The following is a 22,126-nucleotide window of genomic DNA, read 5'->3' as shown; positions in this document are numbered from 1 at the left end:
TCCTCCTGAAGTCTCCTGGAATGTTCTAATCCTGACCCACAAGCCCCACAGGAAGGAGGATCTAGTTGTGATCCAGCCCTGACTCCAGGGTGGCTGTGGAGACAGCACTGGATATGGGAACTGCATCCACAAAGGACCAGACTCATCCAGGATTTACTGCAAGCTCATGGCTCAGGATTTCCATGAACTTCAGATGATGGATGTGGGTGCAAGTTCCATCACAGTCTTAACTCAGGAGCAAATACACACCCATAAGGAAAATCACTTAAATCTTCACTTTCAGTAAGAACACTAAAAAGCAAAGAGATTAAAACATCCTTTATAGGCAGTATGGATGTAAGATACAGGCAGACAGGAAAAAACAGGGCATGAGGTCACATATTTCACCACCTTGGAACAAGATTTATCTGAATTACTATGGAGAATTTTAATCCAGAGCTCATTATATAAATACATTTTTTCAAACTAAGATTATTTTAAATTATCACTATAACTTTATTAATTATCACAAAGGGCCTGGTTTATAACAGACTTGTTACACAGAACTCTTAAGTGTTCCAGTTCTGTAGTTATGTATTTTTGGTGAGATTACAAACAGTAGAACATAATTTTATTATTATTTTTCATCTGAAATATGACTCACAGTGTAAAGATTAGGTACCATCTGGTTGTATGTAACAAGTATCATTGTGCACAAATAACCACCAGCACTTCTAAGCTTTTATCTGTCTTTCAAAGCTGCAATAAATTAGATATTGGCATTTTAGACACTAAATGTTGACATTCATGGTGTAAGATGTCTAACACAGCAACATGGAATTCTTACTTGGTGGGAACAGGGAGCATTTATGTTTATCCCTAGTACAGAAAAGCATCCCAATGCTCTTGTGACGTTTGATGGAGGCACAGAAAATATCATGCAGCAGAAATGTCAGAATTTTGTGCTTAGTGACGTTGCCTCCTGTTAGTATCTAGTGTTGAAATCCGAGAAGTCGAGCTTGGAAATCTCCTTTTCATTGGAAAAATTTGTTTTATCGATGCGGGAACTCGGGCTTCCAACTTTGCTCAGCCAGGATTTCCTGCAGGAAAAATAAGAGAGGGTTGGCAGATAAGGAACTGCACACATGGGGGTTATTCTCTGTCATGCCTTCATTCACTTTTACTTTTTTAAGAGCCATAAAAAGCATCTTTCAAAAAGGAAATTACCCCAAATCTGTTCTTTTCTGCTTTCCCTCCCTTTCCCTTTTAAAAGCAAACCGAACTCTTTAAAGGCATCAGTGTTTCCAGGGGATTTACACAAAATTACATAAAAACCACAGCTGACAAAAGGGCTAAAGCAGATTTACTGCAATGATCCCTTCTAAACACTATTAATAGCATTCCAATAGGTATAATTACCTTTGCAGATTCAATACTTGTTTTTAGCAAGGACCTACAAACCACTGATAACTGAAAAGTGACAGGAAAACAATCCCAACAGCCTGTTTTTACTCCTTGCTGGCAACTAGAAGAATGGGAACGGGAAAGGGATGAGTTCAAAACCAACAAAAAAGAAACAAATTACATCAGAGCAATAATGATTTGCAATAAATACTGAATGTTTTAACTGGATACCCAAACAGTGGAAATGCAGCAGGTGAGTGCTTACACAGAGCTTTATTTACAAAAAATACTTGGCCAATATTTTTGGTTGTACTAAACTCCCAGAAGCAGAAAAGAGAAAGCATCTTATTGTACCATTTTGAAGGAGAAATATATTTCTACACAAGTAATTTTTAGAAGTTAGTATAGATACTTAGCTGATTACTATTAAAAAGAAATAAATACTCACCTAAATTCTGTTTTGAAAACAATAGGAGCTGTCTTACAGACTTATGCTAATTAATCCTTTGCAGAATCACACTGAGCATTGTAAACTGCAATATTCTAGCAGTAAGATCTAATTTTGATGTCTTTATCATGAGAATCATGCACAGAAATTACCTTGAGCCAGTAAATCAGTATATCACATCTGAGATACAGAAACACACCTCACTAGAGACCCTACATGCAACTTTTTTTGAAAAAGCAGTTCTTGACAGCAGAAAACACTGCAAAACATCTCAAGGGGCTTCCCTGGTTACCAAAGACAATTTCCCCATGAATCACGTTAGTCCTTCGCAGATTGGTCTCATCACTGCCAGACAGTGGGACTTGAACAATAAAACAGAGCTGTATAGAATATAATACATAAAATATATATATTCTCTGTATAGAAACACTTCCTACAAAACAGCAACCAGACCCAGGTATCTCATGTTCCAAGTGTGACTTGCTCCATTTTAGCATAGAGAAATTAAACTACCTGTCAGATGTTTCCACTTCTTCACACCCCTTGTTCTTTGCTGAATGTTGGGAACAACCTTCCTTTCTGTCTCAGATAAAGCCTTTCCAGCAAGGAATACAACGCAGGAATGAGAGGAGTAAAACAGGAGAATACAACTTCCAAATTCTACTGGAAGCCTCAAGGCAGAGGGGATGTTTCAACAGAAGGAAACAAGCCTTAGGACAGACCAGTCCCTTTTGTTTCATTTTCAGAAAAAAAAGATCTGAGAATGGTTCTTTTTTATTTACCAGGAAAGTCTCCAGTAGTTGGATGTCCTTGAGAGAGAAGAACGGACAAGTATTTGGAATACTGAATTAATCCCCTAAAAATAGTAGAAATTGCATTTTAAGCAATGTAATCATTTGTTCACTACTTCCTTTTTTCTTCCCGTTTTGAAGGTGAGCTTATCCTGGACAAAACCAAAAGGAATATATTCCTTATCCAGCCTTCACAACAAGAATTCGTCCCTGGGTGCTTCCACCTCCCAAGTTCTGCTGGGTGAAGAAATAACTACAAACTGACTGGAGCAAACAACCCATTCTCAGCTCCACATACTCTCTTTCACATGAATAAGGATGAAGCACAAATTATGACAATCCAATTAGAGCAATCCAGCTCCATGGAAACTCTTTACAGGATGTGTGTGTAATTCCTTATTTAATACAGGAGGGAGGGGAGGGGGCAATACCTGGGAACTGCCGGACTTTGGGGCTCAGCTCCACATTGAGGGGGTTTTCCTCAGCCATAGCCCTCTCTCTGCTCAAGTGACAGCTCAGTCACCAGCACTATGAAGAAGCACATTTTTTACAAGCTAAGAAAGCAGAAAATCAGTAGTTCCTAGAAGTTAAACGTCATCTCCAATCTCATCACTACCAGGGGTATTTTTAAAAATGGTTTTTACTTATGAGTATCCATATCAACAGTGAACAAAAGGTTCTGCACTTCCTCCTGCTTCACTCAGCCTTCTCAATTCCCATTCACTTCATATCTCTTCATGTGTGCAGAGATGAGCTACAATTACTTGCATTTAGAGTCTTAGCTTGTCATTTATAGCATCCATGTTAAAATTCACTGCTCCTTCCCACTTCTCCTCAGGAGTGCAGAGACTCCCTCCCCCTCACTCATTCTGAAGTGAACGAGGATATTGCTGAGAGGACACCACACAGCTTCCTCTTGTTTTAAAAAAATTATTCCCAAAGTGACTGCTCCAATGAATCCAGAACAAGAGCTAACCTCTAAGTACCCATTTCTGACCACATTTTATTTCATGGAATGGTTTGGGTTGGGAGGGACCTTAAAACCCACCCAGTGCCACCCCCAGCCATGGACAGGGACACCTTCCACTATCCCAGGTTTCTCCAAGCCCCATCCAACCTCTGGCCTTGAACACTTCCAGGGATGGGATCTGGGCAACGTATGCCAGAGCCTCAGCACCCCCACAGGGAAAAGTTCCACCCCAATATCCCACCCAACCCTGTCCTCTGTCAGTTTGAAGCCATTCCCCCTTGTCCTGGTGCTCCATTCCCTTGTAAACAGCTCCTCCCCAACCCAAGTCCATCTAGTCACTCTTGGCCGTGCTCTGATCCCACTGAGTTGTGGATAACCATGAATTTCTGATTTACACATTTACACATCTCCCTGTCCAGGGGAGAAGTCAGCACTCCTGAAACTGCTTCTCAACCAAACCACACAGCTTCCCTATCCCCATGTTCATGGGGGATATTCTGAGGAGCTTAAAACAATTGGATCTGTCACTCTTTCCCTTCTTTCATTAACTGAAGCAAACCTCGCTAAGGGACACTGCCTTGGCACCCCAGCAACAGAGCCCTTTCCCCTCCACACATTCTTGGAAAACAACATCCAAAGAGCTGCGTTTGCACCATCCCAGTTTACATCCCTGTGGAAGCAGCCTCGCTATGCACAGTATTCTGAGCAGGAAAACACTCCTACCTGTTCACTTGGCCAGGATGGAGCCTGGCCAGGTATCTGCAGAGCTCCCTGGAAAAGTTATTTAAGGAGTTACATATCTGGAACATGGGATAATCACAGAATCCAAGGCTGGAAAAGACCTCCCAGTTAGATTCCAACCTTTGACCAAACACCATCTTGCCAACTAAACCACAGCACTAAGTGCTATCATTAATAATAATAATAATAATTAATAACGCTGGCACAGCCCTAAAACCCACAGTGCTTGAAATACTACAATAACAAAGTAACTTTCTGATTTCCTGAATAATATTTATTTTTTAACTCTAATCTCTGCTACAAAACATATCTCTCTAAAACAAACAGCTTGCTTGGCATTATTCTCTGAAATGTTTCTTTACAATATGAAAATTACTCCCGCAATAGTTCATTTTTTGTATGCAAAAAAACTTTTATCCTGATATTGGAGAAATTTACAGTCTGTGGTGCTAGGAAAGGACCTGGACATGCCCTCCAGCATTCATACAGGAGGAACCAGGCACAGGTTAGGAATACGTTTCTCTCTCTTGCCTCAAGCACAGTGTCACTTAAGTGGAACAGAAGAAACCTGTGCTTTTATTTAGAGGAAGAGAAAGTAACAGCACTGGCTTGTTTACACTTTATTTGCCTTTGTTTAGAATAAAATACTGCAGAGAATATTCCTTTTTGAAGATTATATTTACATCTGTGACAGCATATAGACCAGGCCTGCAAATATTTATAAAATCTCTCCAAAAATATTGTTGCCTTCTGCAACAGCACTGTCCAATTTTCATAAATCCTGATATTCCCACATTTGCAGAAGACACGTGGAATTCTCTCTCACGGCCATCTAGCTTTTGGGAAGAACTTTAGCTACAATTTTCAAGCTTTGCTCTGTAATCTTTACTCAAAAACCTTTGTTTTTATAAACCCAAAATTCCTCTGTATAAAGACACCTCCCACCTTTCCCTCCGCAGCTTACTGCAGAGCCATTCCTATTGTCCCCTCACTTCTGCTCCTCCTACCAGGAAAACAGGTAATTGTAATGAAAATTTATAGGGTTTCTTGTTGTGAAAAAGTAGCAGAAAGAACAAAAGCCCTGGTAAAATTAAGTGTGCTGGGAATACTAGGATTTGAGAACAAGGCGAAGTGCAAGGGAGGGGAATTTTAACCCCATTATTACGATGGTCCCACCAGAGCCCACCACATCCAAGCCAAGTGAAAGGTTACTCCAGAGGATTAAAGCAAGGAAGCAAAAGCAGCAGGACTGAAGGATACAGACCAAGCAGTGGGTGGCTGGAAAGGAAGGGACCTGCTGAGGCGTGGGCATGGTGGCCCAGAATAGAGCTGCAGCCTGGAGGTGTGTGGGAGCCTGGCTGCTCCTGCATCCCAACAGCAGGAATGCCTCGGCACATCGGGTATTTAACACAAGCTCTGCAAGTGTTTTAGGAAGGAGAGAAAGGTACTTAATCAAAACTGGTGTTTGACCATGCTTTTAAACACAGCTGTCAGATGAATGTTGTTAATTTATTTGTATTTCTTCCTTCCCCTCTGCACTCCGGCAGCATTTCCCTTGGGAATCCACGATGAGCTTTTCCTCGAGGTATATTGGAAAGAATGTCAGCAGCAATTTTACAGTTATTGTCGGACATGGCCCTGAGTACGCCTCAAATACACATTTTGGTGGTGAATTTCTATTTATAAACTTGAGAAAAGTGACTTATGTATTAATCATCACACTCCATATGGTATTGGCAAGGCTTTTTTAATGTAAAAAAAGTGATCATGGCCAGTTTGCATCAGGAGAGAATTTGGCTCTATGTACCTCAAATTGACACTGGTATCTGATCCATGTTAAATGTCCTCACCTATTACTTTAAAGAGAAGGAATTATCCCACAACGATAGAAACCAAGCCTGGAGTTGTTTTTGTTTTGTCATATACAATACCAAGATCTGTTGTGCGTTTTCCTGTTAATCATCTTGGTAACCTTCAAGGAGGATTTAATCATTTCAACATGAGATCATAAGTATATTTTCATTAAAACTTATCAGCATACCTCTTTGTTTAGGCCATGTTAGGCAAGTCGCTCTTGGCTTCTTTCAGAGATCTTATCAGAAAAATCTCAGCAACACTGCAATCATTTGTTCCAAAGTAAAGAAGTGAGTGAAAAGTAAACCCAAATTCAGCCCTTCCAGTAACTCAAACAAAGCTTTTATGTCCACACCGACCTACAGAAAAGTAGGAGACAAAGGGAGTTTCCAGTTAAGCTTGTGTCCTGTCTCTTGGAGCAGTAAACATCCCAGGAAGCCAGCAGCAGCCAAAAGGGCCATTGTGTTTTCTCCCTGGAATCTGTCTGTCCCTCCAGGGAGGCTTGGCTCCCCAGGCTGACGGGGAATTTTGGCTAACCCCACCCACTGCACTGAACGGCACTCAAGGTTCTCTGCCATTCCACATCTACTAAACACAAGGCCACGGGAAGCTGAAATGATCAGGAACTGTTGCTGTTGGGGCACCAACAAAAGAAAAGCTCTTTCCAATGCTCAGCACCCATCACCCACATAAGATTGAACAAGGACTAAAGGACTTCAGCCTCTGACCAGTTTTACCCATCAAAATGTTAATTAAACCCTTACATTGGCCATTTCAGAGCCATAATGAATCATCACACTTGACCAGCTCAGCTTTACTTCAAACCCATGTTTTTACACAGCCTGGCAGAAATCCAAGAGCCACAATCCCAGCTGCCCAACACAGTCAGGAATTTGAAAGACAACACTTCCCTGTCCTGCAGTCCCAAGGCTCAGCCGGACACAAAAGCCACAAGGAAGACACCCACAGTGCCACACTTGCTGCATCTCCTCAGAGGAGACACTTAGTGAAGAATAATTTATTATTATGCAAGAACAAAAACAATGCCAGGCCAAACTGGAGTGAATTCCTTCAAGCACCACTGAGATTCTATTTTCCTCAAAAGTCTCCCTTACTTTACAAAGCTCTTTGCATAGTTAAAGGGCTGGGAAAAAGAGTCAGACGGCTCACTGAGAAGTTGCCATTTCCAATTATAAAGCTCTTAAAGGAAAGCATCAACACTTTTAAAGTATCCTCTTGTAGAGCTCTGAGCAAGTCTGAGGGCCAATATTTAACATTTCCAGTGTTGCAGTGACCGCACATGAATTTATCTTTTCCTAGAATGTCTCTGTTGGAATACTTCACAAGCTAACAAGGTTGGCCTACAACTAAGAACTTTGGGTTTCTTTTTGTCCTTAGTTTGCAAAAGAGTTCTGAATTTTTTTTGTCAAGCATTCAGCCAGCTCAGCTCTATTTTTTCCCTGATTTTACACTATGTGATCTAATTTGTTAATTTAAATTGCACTTTCCAAGGAAGCACAGTTACACCCTCCCTTTTAACCTCCCATCTCCAAGTGCTTTTTTTAAAGCAACTGTGATATAACATAGCAGACATTCCAGAACACAAGAGCAAACAAGAAAATGTTTTAAATACGTAATATTAGAGAGCACAAGTGTTCAGGAAAACACCAAGTGGATCCCACTAACTAATAGTCTGCTTAAATTTTATATGATGAGAAAATCTGAGCTTTATCAAGACTTATTTTCATAATGCTCTATTTTTTTTTGCTATTATAGATATAGCTCCAACAAGCAGAAAGCAAAAAATTAACATAAGGATGTTGCAGGGATTCTGTTCCTGGTTTGACAAGAGCTCCTTGTGGTTTCCAGCACGCCAGAATACGGAGGTGCATCCAGCAGGGTGTGTTTACAAGGCAGGGAACACTGTACCTGTCACCCACAGGATGCAAATGCAATATTCCCTGGAAAGCAGAGCAAGGACTGGGATATGTATTATTTATTATTTCCATCATATACCCCCCCCCAACCAAGACTTTCTGTCTGCTGCGCCTTGAGGTAAAGCTCCAGACACAACAGCCTGAGGCAGGAGGGGCTGCAGGATGGGATGTGCCAGGCTGGCCCTCAAGGACCTTACGGAAGCAAACATCCCTTTCCACACCATCACATCCCAAGGAATTGTATCCCACTTACAGTAAGAAAAATAAATCTTCATTCTTCAACATATTGCTTCTTTGTAATGTTTTTCTTATGCCCTCACCTGTATTCAAAATACCATTTCTGGCAGATCTAATCTCAATTTCATTTTTCCCTGGCTTTCCAAGTTCCATGAAGTTTTCCTTTCACTCTCTGCAGGCAGGTATTAAACACCTCACCCTAACGAAGCAATTCCTGATCCCAGACCACCCCAACAGGAGGGGTGCTGGATAGATCAGCTGAGAAATCAAATAAAAACCAAATATAACTCAGCCAAGGCAACTTGATTTCCTCAAAGTCTACATTGCAACATCTCTAATTGTTGGGCTTTATACTTTCTAATAATATTAAAAAAATAGATAGAAAAGATTTTTTCACCACAGCATGCCAAAAGCAAAGCCCATCCTGGGGCCCATGGACTGTCACTATAGATATACTCACTGAGGAAAATTAAACACAAAGCTCCCAGCTATTTAAGGAAGCCATCAGAGCATGAAGAAGCATCTCAGTTCAATGTTTCTTTGTGTAAAAATATTGTTAAACAAGGCTTTTAATATGTACTGAAATGAGATCTGATATGTGCTCTTGCCATTCAGTGTTGTACTACATCATGGTTTTTTATTAAACCTCATTTTCAGAGTATTTACCTAAAAACATTTTCCTGTTTATCTGCAACAGTGATTAGATGAATGAAGCAAGAAACACATTTCTTTAAATCATTCTTCCTATAAAATGAACCCAGAGTGGAAATCCCAAAATCTCACCTTCTCACGGCAGCTCTGGAACTTCCTACTTGAAGTTACCACTCACAGAAAACAAAGCAGATTGATTTTATTAACAATGAGGGTAACTGGCTTCACCTTTCCTCCTAAACTTCCCAGGGGTTTTGACATTTTCCTGCTCATTCCAAATCTGCCCGCTAACAGTACATGATTTTGGTAGTGAGAGCTTCAGACTTCAACAATCAGAATAAAAGCAGAATTCTACTAAAGGGAGCATCTTATTTCTACTGAACTCAACAGCATCCTGTACCTACTGAAGTCAACGCCTATTAGAGACAGGGGCATAGACCTGATGTCTGCTTTTACAAAATTTAAACAAAGCACTACAACTACAAAAGAAAGAAATATCAAAACCAAAATAAACCATCTTTGGAAGTGCATTTCACACTAATTAAGTATTGCCAAATAGGTCTTGTTAATAACTATTTGTAAGTACCTTGACCTGCAGAAATTTTTTGTTGTTTATGCCTCATAATTCCTTAATATACAGCAGGTTTTGATATTTTGCGAGATGCCTGGTCAGAAGAGAATTATTGACAAAGCATAAATATGTTCCTAAACACAATCTTCTCTTTTTTCCATCAAGCTTCAGGGGCTGTCAAGAAGTATCAAACATCTCATTTGTTTTCTGTGATTTATGCCATTTTCTTTTTTTTCCCCCCTTCCCCCTGTTTTGAAGTTCCCTTCTGCCTGGACAGATCTATTCCTGATGGCTTTTCCATGGCTGCTGCAGGAGCTACATGGGTTGGGATGTGAATCGAGAACCACAAAAATATCCTGGAAAAGCACAGATCTAACTAGTGGCTTATTTTACTGAAATTTATGTATAAGTCTTTCAGGAAAACCCCCAACTCATTTCACAGTCAACTTGGAGTTCCTTGGTGCTTTCAGTGACAAAGATTTCCAAAGGCAGGGAGCTGAAACCCTCACACTGAAGACACAGAGGCATCCCTAGAATAAAACCTCTCAAAAGCCAAGCTCAGGCTCTTTGATTTTGCTCATGATTTATTTGAGCATTACAAAGTGCACAGTGAATAAAAGATGTTTTCAGTTTTTGGCAACACCGAGACCTTCAAAGAAAAACAACAAAATAATAATTTATAGGAGGAATTATGCAAACTTCCAAACATTAGCAGTGTTATGATTGGGGGAGCTGCTGTGAAATAATTATCTCACAAAATTCATGTCAGAACAGTTCATGTCATCATGCTTTTTATAAGAGCAAGCTGCCTGGCTGTCCAGAAAAAACAGTCCAATCACTATATAAATCATATCAGTTAAATACGAACCTCAAGCAGCTGCACTGAAATTCAGGACAGAGCACGTGTGGGACAAAGAAAGTGGCTAGACCATAGATTTGCCTCCAGATAAAGGCACTAAAAGCCTCCAGGAATTCCCAAGATAAGGACCAAGTTCTAGGAATATTTATGATGATACGACGGATTTTACCACCAAACAGATGTAAGTGAGATCAGGAAGGAGCTCCAGAGTACATCACCTCTGTGAGTCACATTGCAGGCGCTCAGACTGGGTACCTCAGTAAAAGGAAGAATCACTGGAATCTTTCCAAAGGCACAGAAACATCATTTCACCCTTTATCATCTCAACAAGCAGCAATAATTGCCATTTCATTCAGCACAGCACTAAGACACAAATGCAAAGTCAGTCCCATTTCTTACATCATGCTGAATCCCTCTCCTGTGTTTGGAGAAATGAGTGGTTGCTTATTCTGGTGGAATTTTCATCAGTAAACACACATGCAAAGACATCTGAAGCAGCATAACTGCTGCCACTGTGTAAATAGATCCTACTGAGGGCAAATCTGCATTTATACCTAGAGAAAAAAATATATAAAAAGTTAATCTTGACTGTGACAACTCCACATAGAATATATTATCAACCACATATAGGTTTCCAATTCCAAAGACATTCATTTTCAAAACAAGCCATCCCTCAAACTCTTGGATACCAATCACCAGAGCACAGTTCCTCTTGGACAGACACACTCAATTATTTGGGAAAACCAAATCCCTGCAGGAGACTGGAAATCCTGGCACTGGGAAGTCAACAGATGTCAGAACCCAGTCAGCAAGGACTTCTAGGAATTCATCAGCCAGTGAACACCTGTAATGCTGATTCCAAGCATTAAACATACATAATGCCATGTTCAACCTAATACAGAGCTGTTGCATCAGTTTTCTTTGCAATCAAGGGCATTTGGCCACAGAACTTGACAAGTTATTAAATAAATAATTCAGATTATCACTTTCCTACCCTATTTATGAAATTCTGAGTACGGACTGTGGAGCCCAAATAAAGCCAGAACATTGCATTACATGCTCAGAATTCCCCCATGGAACTTGGCTCTCCAGCTCTTTTGCTACAGGGCAAACAGTACAAGGCTTATCAGGAAGGTGCCAGCAAGTAAAGAAATGCATCTCCACCAGAGAACAACTTTCTCCCATAATATAAAGCAGAAAAAAAGCATTTTTATTTAATTAAAACATCCATTTCAGCTTTAAACTAAGTACAGGACATCACAGGCTTGCCTACATATTTGTTTACTGAAACAATGGAAACAAGTTCAGGATTCAAATACTGACAGATCATCTACTATTGTGATGAAAATCCTTCTGTTCCTTCATTCTCCCTTGACTTCAGGATAGAAACAGCCTTCTCTCCTTTATGTCATTTTGCTTATTTATCCCTATATTGAGCCAGTATGTAGAAGAATACAATGACATTTCCGTAATTTTTAACCCTCTCTAATAGACAAAACTCCACATTTCAGCTTTAAATCATTATTTTTACCCCATTTTTTACTGTTGGACATTTTTAAGGACTTACCTTTCCCAATACTGGAAGACAAAGCCCCAAATAATAAATATTGATGGGTCCATCTTCTAGGTGTGTGTTAAGAATCAGTTCAGTGACCATCTAGGAAATCCAACCACTACAATAATTTTTTACTCAGGATATTAATAAATACTTTTAAGCCAAGAGTCTGATCCCCTACAAATACACCCAAACAACTGGTAATATAACTAACTCAAGGATTAAGTTACCAGCTTGAGAAATCTGGGCTGAGCTTCTCAGACAAAGATATCCAGCAGGAACTTCAAGGGGCGACACCTCCAGCTAAAAAGCATCACAATTATGGTTGAGATCCAGAAAATTTCATTAAATATTAATATCTCCTGCTTTGCCTTGCTCTTGCTGCAGCAAAAGGATAAGAACACATACAGAAAAACCTGCCCAGCTCATCAAGTCGTAGGTGCTGGTTAAAGGAAACTTTGACTGCTCTCCCTGTATTTAGAGATGGAGAACAAGTGCTCTGAATTGCTGGAGCAGATTCTCTCCAAACCCCTCAGCACTCACAGATCCAAAATGCTGGATGGCTTCCACAAACTGGTAAAGGGATGACAGTTCCCCACCTTTCACAAAACACTAATCACTGATTCTGTTAGGAAAAGACGCACCTTTTTCCCAGCTATACAACTGATACACGGCTGGGGTGACCAGTAAGCACCAACTGACCAAACCCTGAAGGAACAGGACAGAAAATAAAACCTCTTTATTCCACCTAAACACATTTACAACCCTTACAAGACTAATTAGAAAACACTCAGGGAGAACCCTAAGGAGAACAAATTACCAGAACAGAAAACTATGCATAAACAATTCAGGCCTTTATCTGCATGTATAATTTTAACACAATTACATTTACCACAAGCACATGGGACAAAAATGGTTGTGTGGCTGCAGCTTTAACATGAACCATGAGCAGCTGAAAGCTGCCACATTTAAACAGAGCAGCCACACAACTCTGATGGAAACCTGGCTGAACACCAGATCCAAGCAGAGACACTACAGGGGGGTGCAGGGAGCACTTAATTCAGAACAAGGAGTAGTTTTCTCATTCAGTTTTATGCAGATAAATCTTTTTGTCTCTCCCATTTTTGTCTCTTCACCACCCTTACAAGTCGAGGCTACCTTGCCATATCTACATTCAATTGCACACCTTAAGTGACAGCTGGATGTTCCCAGCACTCTGCTGCTTGGTGGCACAATGTTGACTTAGGAACTCAGCAAAACTGACAGATAAAACCTACAAAATTGGTTTAGAGCAGAGTTAAATGTGGCAAAGAGTATGAACAAGACCAGCATGCCTAAATCTGCACATATCAAAGCAGAGCAACAGCTCTCCACACCACCTGAGCTCCACATCCTCTGGTTTTATACTCCAAACAGCCACAATGTGCATCAACACTGGCAGAACTGGAATCCCAGGATGGGTCAAGGTGAAAAGGGACCACAGTGGCTCAGTCCCAACTATCCCAGGGCACACAACACAGGATTGTATCCAGCTGGTTCTGGAACATCTCCAGAGAGGGAAACTCCACAGCTCCTCTGGGCAAGCTGTTCCAGGAAGTTCTTCCTCCTGCCCAGGTGGAATCAGTTCCTGCCTGTTCATCTTGTGCCGTAGCTGAGCCCCCTGGAACAGAGACAGTCCCTGCAGACAGGGACACCCAGGGCTGAGGGCCCCTCTCAGCTGGGGCTCCTCTCCAGGCTGAACAGCCTCAGCTCCCTCAGCCGTTCCTGGGCACAGAGATTCTCCAGGCCCTTCCTCATCTCCACACCATCACCAGCCCCACTCCAGGAGCTCCCTGTGCCTCCTGTCCTGATGACCCCAGAACTGGACACGGCACACTCCTGATGTGCCTCCCAGGGCGAGGCAGAGGGGCAGGATTCCCTCCCTGACCTTCTTGGAATGCTCTTCCACTTCATCCCACAGTACTGCTGGTTGTTGAGGAGTCTGTACGAGGCAGAGACAACAGCTCCAGTGTGTGAGGGGACATGAAGTGGCAGGTGACAAGGACCAAGCTTTCCTTTTGATCCCCATTCTCACACATGGAAGAGAATCAGAGAACTGGGTACACTTTCCACTCCTGTGCTTCTATAAAAATCACTTTGTAGGCTGCTCCAAAGCAACAGAGCTCAAAGCTAGGGATTTTTATGTAAAATGTGATAAAGAGGACCTAAATCTGTTCCATGATGTTACTATGCAACATTCAAACTGTATCCTTTCCTGATATGTTTTTAAAATAAATCCAGTTTCAAAGAAAATTCCAGGTCCCAAGCAATTACTTATTACTTACAGTTCTTCAGGGCACTTCAGAGAATCCTGGGAGAGATTGTGTTTGCAAAGGAATGCAAAACACTTCCCTTATGGCAAAATTCTTTCAGACAAAGAAACTGTTGCTGGCTAGAGAATACAAATCATCCCAAGCTCATCAAAAGGATTTTTTGTAAAGCAAATTATTCTTCATTAATTATTACTTCATACACATTCACCACTTTTAGCAGCTCTTTCACACAAATTTATGTCTCTTGAACTGATATTCAGCCCTATGAAATAACAGAAAATAAATGAGGTGTAACTGTGAAGGTCACCTTCTCCCATGCACCTTTAAGGAAGCTCCAGCCAAAAAAACAGGACTTCAGTAAATCCTTCCAAAACCTCAAATTAGAAATTTTTCAGACATTCAAAAGCATTTTGAGCTAACTCGAAGTGGAACTGGGAACCAAATAGCCTTTTAATATTTTAGAATCAAAAAACTCCCCAATAATTAAAAAGTTAGAAGTTGATTGTGTTAAAGAAATTCAGGCCTGTCTCACTCTTCATCAGCAATCAGCTTCATAATGAAGAAGCACAAACTCTTCAAGTCTCTGCATATTTAGAATTCTTATACAACTTTCTTTTAACAAGCCATGATGCTCTGTCTGGCTTCTGTTTCACTGCCATGTTGAACATATTCTTTCCCTTTTTAAGCTGATTTCTGAGTAATATAGTTCTCCAAATGATCAGAAGTTCCAGCCAGCTTGGTTCTTCAATGATGTTTGGAATTTTTAATCTATTAAAGAAAATCCTGGAAAACTGTATTAACAAGGCAGTGATATGCACTCCAAAAATTAAAAAAATATTAAAGTACAGGATTAGAGCATAACATAAGACGTCATCTTAGTTCATCTTCCAGAAATACAAATTAAAACATTTAAAACACTGCTTGACAAGGAAAAAGAAGCTTTTCTACTCTGGGGCCTCTCAAAAGAGGCAGAAAAGATCACAGAACTGGAGTTGTAACACAAGGGAAGAGGTTAATTTAATGAGGAGTTACATATTAAAAGCAGTTAATAATTATTAGTTGCTCTGTGACAAGAACCTTCCATGCAACTCATTGAATTCTGCATTCCTAGCAGGAATTCCATTTATTCCTAAACAATTCATTGGAGCACTGGCTCTGCAATGGTGAGGTGGGAAATGCTTTTGTAAACTCAAAGATCTCATTTCAATCAAGCCCTGCAAGAATGGCATTTAGAAGAGGGAAAGATTAAGAAATAAGGAATGGAACAAGTTTCTCTACATTGGCTGAAAATTCATTTTCCATTAAAGCTGTCAACCAGCTTTACTGAAATAAGTGATTTTAATTACATTTGACAACCCCAAAACTGCTGTCTTATTTGCAAGGAGTCCTGTTCAACATCAGTCACCAAAAGAAAATCAATATTTCAACTCATCCCTTTTCTCCTGGCATTGATTCCCCTGCAAGGCAGATGGAAAGCAGCATTTTAATAGGGGAGTTGCTGAGAGAAATATCTAGAAGGCACAAAATAACTTCCACATATGCAAGTAGATTGACATCTAGTGTAAAAGAACTGAACTACAAAGCCATATCAACAAGATTTTTTTTTTAAATGACAAGAGAAACAAGTCCTCCAAATACAAATACTTATTTTTTTTTTAAATAGCTACACAGAGCCAAAAACATTGTACCAGTGACTGAGGAAATGCAGATTCCAGCAGAAGAGAAATGAGACGTCAGCAGTACCTCAGAACAGCAAATGAGAAAAATCAGAACTAAGGTGTGTCAGGGAGAACAGGGAAGAGGAAGAAGCCTCTCCAGCTGGTCAAGGAGAGGCTTTTTCCACCTCTGGATAAGGTGAAGGGAAGAGCTAGAGACAAAGGCAGAATGCTTGCATGGTTTAATTTTAGAATTTGACTGAAAGAGATCTCAGATACTCCCGTTTCTGCATTGCAGGCCCAGACACTGATGAGGAGAGGTGTAAATAGTTTCTAATCAACTGTGTTCTTTTTAACACAATGAATAGAGAAAGAAAGTTTATATGTTGTAGAAAAGATCAATAAATGGCTTTTCAAAGTAATTCCACTGAAGACTGACCCCTTGTATCAGCATCATGATCCTAGAATTTCGTATATTAAATATCTTTGGGCAAAGATGCTTCCATTCCTTTCAAAAAGATACATCTCAAAGAAATCTCAGGAGTTTGTCACCTTTTTTACTCTGTCCACTGTTGGTGGCATCAGCAGAGATTTTGGACCTCACCACATTTTCCTGGCTGTTTCAGGCCTATTTTCAGCTTCCTGCCCATAAAAATTTCACAAAAGCAGTGTCTATAAAATAGTATCTTAAAAGCTGAGAGAAGAGCAGCCAAAAAATTCACAACTCATTCACAACTCATTTTCCATAACAATATTAAGACATCTGTCTCAAACCCAGTGATTCATTGTGTCCTGATACCCTATTGGCCTGAGTGATGGTGAAGGCCAAAATTCATTTTTTTTTCTAAAGTAAATACAATTCCTCAGCTTGCCATTGACCCAATGTGTTAATCATTACACAACTGACAGTTTGTGCTGTTCTAGATACAACCCAAGGGCTGTTTTGACTCAGGAAAACTCAGGACTCCAGAGAACCTCTGCACCATGAGTCAGAGGTGAGCCATGACTTTGGGATAAGCTCTGGAAATAGCAAATACAGCTGGAAAAATGAACCAAGGGCTGCTCCCAGGGCCCTTTTAGCAAGGGCACAGGAGTGAACTCCACTCTGAACCAAACTTTCCTGACAGTAACGACACTGTACATGCCAAGTCAGCTGGAAAATGGTTCCTTGGCACCACTTAAACCCTACAGAGCTCTGAAGGGAAAGCTAAGGAGAATTTGTTCAATCCCCAAGAACCTGCCAATCTCAAATGCATCCAGTTTTTCTCCTAAAGCTAAGGATTTTCAGAAACTGCAAACAGGCATAAACCCAAGGGAAAAAATAATCCAAATGTTGTCCATTTTTTATTTTTGGCTTGAAACCAAACAACACAAAATTAGCTGGAGCAATGCCCAATACAACCCTCTGACTACCCCCAAGTAACTACTTCAGAATTAGAGTGAAAACAAGGGCCAGTTACATGGTTTTGGAACAAAACGCTTTTGTTTTCCTTGAATGTCTGAATTACATTTTACATCCCTACCTGCTAAGATACAAAACCTCCACAGCCCAGAGACAGACTGCAGGAAATGATCCATCACTGATTCAGGATCTGCTTTTTCTCATTTGTCATCAGTATCACACTGGGCCTAATAAAAAAAAGGTAAGACTTAAATATATCACAGCCTTACTTGAACATAATTTTATTTTTGCCATTTTTTTAAAGTAGAAGAACTAGACACCACACCAGCAAAGTGTGCAATGAACCTGAACAGAGTAAGAAATACCTGGAAATTATTCATAATGCTCTATCTTCTTTTTCTAAAGATTAGGGATTAATAATCCCTCATGTTCAGATTTATTAATCAACTGTCAAAAAATCATGAGACCAGCTGAAATCTGAGATCATTGAACCAAAATTCACATGTTTGCCTGCCTTTGGGTTTTAGCATTATCTCAACAATGTAACATGGAAGGCTACAAACCTTTACTTAAAAGAGAATTTCAATTTCTATTGAGCAGTTTTATACCAAGCACTGGGACCATGAGCAAAAAAAGAGTATTGTCACAAATGTTTAATTAGCAATGCAGTCAATCGAGATGCTATCACTGAGTCATTAGTGAATTAAATATTATCAGTCTGCCTGAGAACAGATTTAAAAAACACGTCCTCTATAATTAGCTAAAACTAACCTCCCTTTCTGACTTTTCTTTATTCAGCAACTGAAACACACCAGAAGTTATTTTTTAAAACAACAGCCCTCTTGGCATAATTTCTGAAGTTATAAACCTTTCTCCCAGAGGAATTTAATTTTTAACCTTTCTGAAAATAAATTGTTTCATCAAGACCCATATGCTTTGAAAACCCCCTTCCTGAGGCTTTCTTTTGTCTCATCACTAGACATCTTAGATGTCATCAAGGCAGAATTTCTTTGTCATCCACAAATGTCTGCCACATTACAGTGGCATAAAATAACCAAAAGTTCAACTTAAATTGCCACCAGAGGATCTTGCTTCCTGTCAAGCTGGAATGAAGCCAGGACACAAAAGCGCTCCTGGATTTCAGTGTCTGCTGGTGTCAAAACAGCTGCTCTTCCCTCTCTTGCAGAGGGACAGAACCACCAACAAAAATGGAAGTACCTGGTTGTCCTGTCCATCTTATTCTCTGCTTTTTGAGCAGGTTACAGAAGCAGAACTATTATTTTCTTTTATCCAGCACTTATTCCTTCCTCTTCAGTAAATCCCAGGATTGCTGTATTAAAGCCATACAGAGGATACTCCGCTCTTGCCTACACTAGGAGGGAAATGTACCACAGAGTCCTTCCCTTTTGTCCTCCTGTATTTAGATGTGACCTTGAGAAGAATTCCAAAAGCCACTGGCACGTTCCCCACTGATCCACTAAGAGCAGGGAGGCAGGCTGAGAACAGGGTTACCAACCCCAGAGCTCCAAACAAGTGGCATCAACACTCCCTGGAAATGGACTCTGTGTTCCACCCTCGGGCAGCCCATGGCACCTGTGCCCATTTCTACACCAGCTTCCACTGGAGGAATTGCCCAATCTTGTGACCAGCACAACGTGCCCATTCTGTACTTTGAGAGTGTGGAACAGAGAACTTATTCCTACCTAAAGACAGCTGTCCAAAATTAACACTTGCTGCATACCAGGTATAACTTCATTGGCATCAACACATTATTGACGGGACTACAAACTCTGTCCTTTCCCACTTTGTCCTCTCTAACAACAGCCACAATAAGCAGCTGCCTGCCAGGAAAAGCACCCTGCAAACAAACACTTGGTGCCCTGGACACTGCCCCACATAGCCCAAGAGGCTGCACAGTCCCTGCCTTCAGTGCTCTGGCACATCCATTCCTGCTATTCACTGGAAACACGGGGATAGGCAGCACAGATCACCTGGCCCACAACAAAGAATATTCTATTTCTGTCCAGTCCCCCACGTCCCAAAGCACACACTGTGATTTAAACAGGCCAGAGGAGCGAGAGAAGTGCTTCCCATAACAAGTCAGGGAGATATGCACAGACACAATCCCACTGAAGGCACCTGGGGCTCTGCACTCAGCCATCCATCTCAAGGTGAAGGTCATCCTTCTGGAAAGCCACATCAGCTGGAAAAACACTTAGAGAATTTCAGGAAGTTCTATTTTCAAACCCCATGGTAACACAGACCTCTTTTAGGCCTTTCTATAGGAGTCACATTCCCAGTGACTTGATCCCCTTGGGAGAAGACAAATTTCCATGCAGGACTCCAGCTAAAGCCATTAAGTACATTTTTGGTCTCCATTTGGGAGGATAATTAGGAAGAGGAGAGCTAATAACACAGAGTGGTTTCCTCAGGGCAAAGGCATTGGGCAGGTCTCCAGCAGGAAGGATTTTTAGCACAGGTCCAGCACCATCCCAGAGCTCCAGCATCTCCTCCCACATCAATCCCACATGGCCAGGGGACACTTTAAGTCCCAGGCACCTCTGCCACCATCACACTGCTTCATGCCTGAGCCCCATGTGCTCCAGACTTGGCAATTCCCAGGTCTCCAGCAGGCATGGCTTGCAAGCCTGACAACTTACAAAGCTCAAGATGATGTTTAATTCTATTAAACAACACCAAGCCAAATATTTAGCACTTCTCAGAACATTTGATTCCGTAAATACTGAGGTTGTCAGCCTTCCACATGCTCCTATTATTCCCAACCAGCAACATCCCAGTTGATATTAGCTAAAATACTAAACAAGACACCAAGTTCAATATATTTTTTTTAGCCTGTGTAACTGTGACCAAACTCAGGCAAAACAGCAGCTTTCAAGAATACACAGTTCTAATAAAATACTGCAGGTCTGGTTTTTTTTTTTTAATGTTCATCTCTGGGTCTACTACCAGCCTTCAGAAATTTGCTGTGTGTAGTCAGAGAGCATGGCAGAGAAATCCTGCTGCTGTTCTGGTCCTATACCAACATCCTCTAAAAGGATAATGAAGACAGCATCACATTTCAGAAGAGACTTCCTGGATGCCTGCTGAGCTGACCTTGTTTATAAGTACTCACTGAAACGATTAATTGCTCATATGTTCCACTCCACACTGCATTTTCTGCCCAAACTATCCATTTGGACATGAGCCAGAACAAAAATTTCTATGTAATTATCCAATTAATTATTATTAATGCTAGAATTTAACAAAAAAAAAAGCCAGCTGGCATATAACAATTGCTTCACTTCTGGTGTGCAAGAACTTCAAAGGGCATGTTTGTATTTTATAGCTACTAGCAAGGAAGGTTGAACAGTTTTGTTTTAAACTACAGGACCAGAAGGGCAAAGAGGACAGTGGTGAAGGGAGCAGGGAACAACTTGAATCCAGAGTCAGCACCAGAATTTCTGTGCAATTGAGCCAATCAGTTCCTCTCAGCACTAAATTACGGATGGAAACCTACAGCACATTCTCATTCTCTGGCTTTATTCCTTAATTTTACTGTTTCTTGGTAGTAGGAATTTTATGCTGATAAAGCAGAATGAGGTCCTGACTGACTCCAGCCTATCAAGTTTTTTTCTTTGTACTCTTAAACATTTTGAGGTTAGAAAGATGGATTTCTTCTGGACCTGGCAGAAAGCAACAGGTCCACCTGGGCCAGAGGAATCAGCTGATACAATAATGCAGCTGTAGGGCTTGAAGCAGTCCAAAAGCAGTTACTAGAAACTAAATAAGCACATAACACACCCTGAAATTCTGGGCAGCCCTTCACTGACATTAGTTAACCAATGTACAGAGTCCCAACAATTTATAGGAAGAAACTCTGTTCCAAGGATTAGCACAGGACTGGATATCAACACTCCCACACTCCCTTCTCAGCTCCATCACAAATTTGCCATAAGAGACTGCATTGATTCTGCTCTGTGCCCCAGTTCCTCCACATGCAGCATGGGAATAATCCATGTGTAACTACTCACCAAAATTATCTTCAATTTTAATTCATGTTTGCACTAGGAATTTAAAAATATGAACTCTGGTTTTTGAAGCCGCACTGCATTGCTGCTGATTTGGGATTTAGGACATCACAGACTGCAGTAAGAACATCAACCTCCCCCCAGGCTGGGTAACAGCAGGTCCTGGCAGCTGAACTTGACACAAAACCACTCACGTGTTGTGCAAGCTGGACAAGACAAATCTGGAAGACACAGAAATCCATTAGATCTCAATCACATCCCAGCCAAGGCTTTTTAAAGCACAGGTAGGCACAAGGAGTGATGAACAGCAAAGGTGTTTTCCCACCTGAGGTGGGGTGACACTGCTCAAGCACTTTTCCAGCAAAGAAGGGAGCAGCACAGGCAATAGCAATCTGCAGCAGCAGCAAAATTCCATCTCTGCATGTACTCACAATCAGAGACACATTACAGGTGTCACTCCCTGGAAAACTGATTTGCTGGCAATCAAACAGATTCACCTCCAAAAGGAACCGAATTTGCAGTTTGCTGGGAATCTGCCAAGGAAGGCCTCAGTTTCCAGGCTCCAGCTCCTGGATCCACAGGGTGGAAAAGCAGGGCACCTGAGGGACATCTGAGACTGGCAGCAGGCAGCTGCTTTTCTCCACCCCACCTAGAATACCCAGCCAAACTTTTACCTAAACTCTTGAAAATCTCCCCTGCAAATCACCAGCCATCTAAAATTAAAGATTATTT

General features: G+C 41.0%; 1 protein-coding gene across 2 annotated transcripts in view; it reads right to left on the bottom strand.

The window, feature by feature from the left end:
* Nucleotides 1-303: 303 nt before the first annotated feature.
* The window catches only part of ACYP2 (acylphosphatase 2), a 34,840-nt gene continuing 13,017 nt past the window's right edge, over nucleotides 304-22,126 (bottom strand). For both annotated transcript variants that reach the window (XM_088053010.1, XM_005525473.3), the window contains one exon: nucleotides 304-1,079. In XM_088053010.1, coding sequence (XP_087909136.1) covers nucleotides 965-1,079 — 115 coding nt within the window. In that variant the 3' untranslated portion in view covers nucleotides 304-964. The remainder of the gene's footprint in view (nucleotides 1,080-22,126) is intronic.

Source organism: Pseudopodoces humilis, chromosome 3, assembly GCF_049639895.1.
Source record: "Pseudopodoces humilis isolate 2021_Gansu_Grassland_sample_001 chromosome 3, ASM4963989v1, whole genome shotgun sequence".
Taxonomy (NCBI): domain Eukaryota; kingdom Metazoa; phylum Chordata; class Aves; order Passeriformes; family Paridae; genus Pseudopodoces; species Pseudopodoces humilis.
Note: the sequence above shows the minus strand (reverse complement) of the source record. Positions and strands in the feature narration are given on the sequence as shown.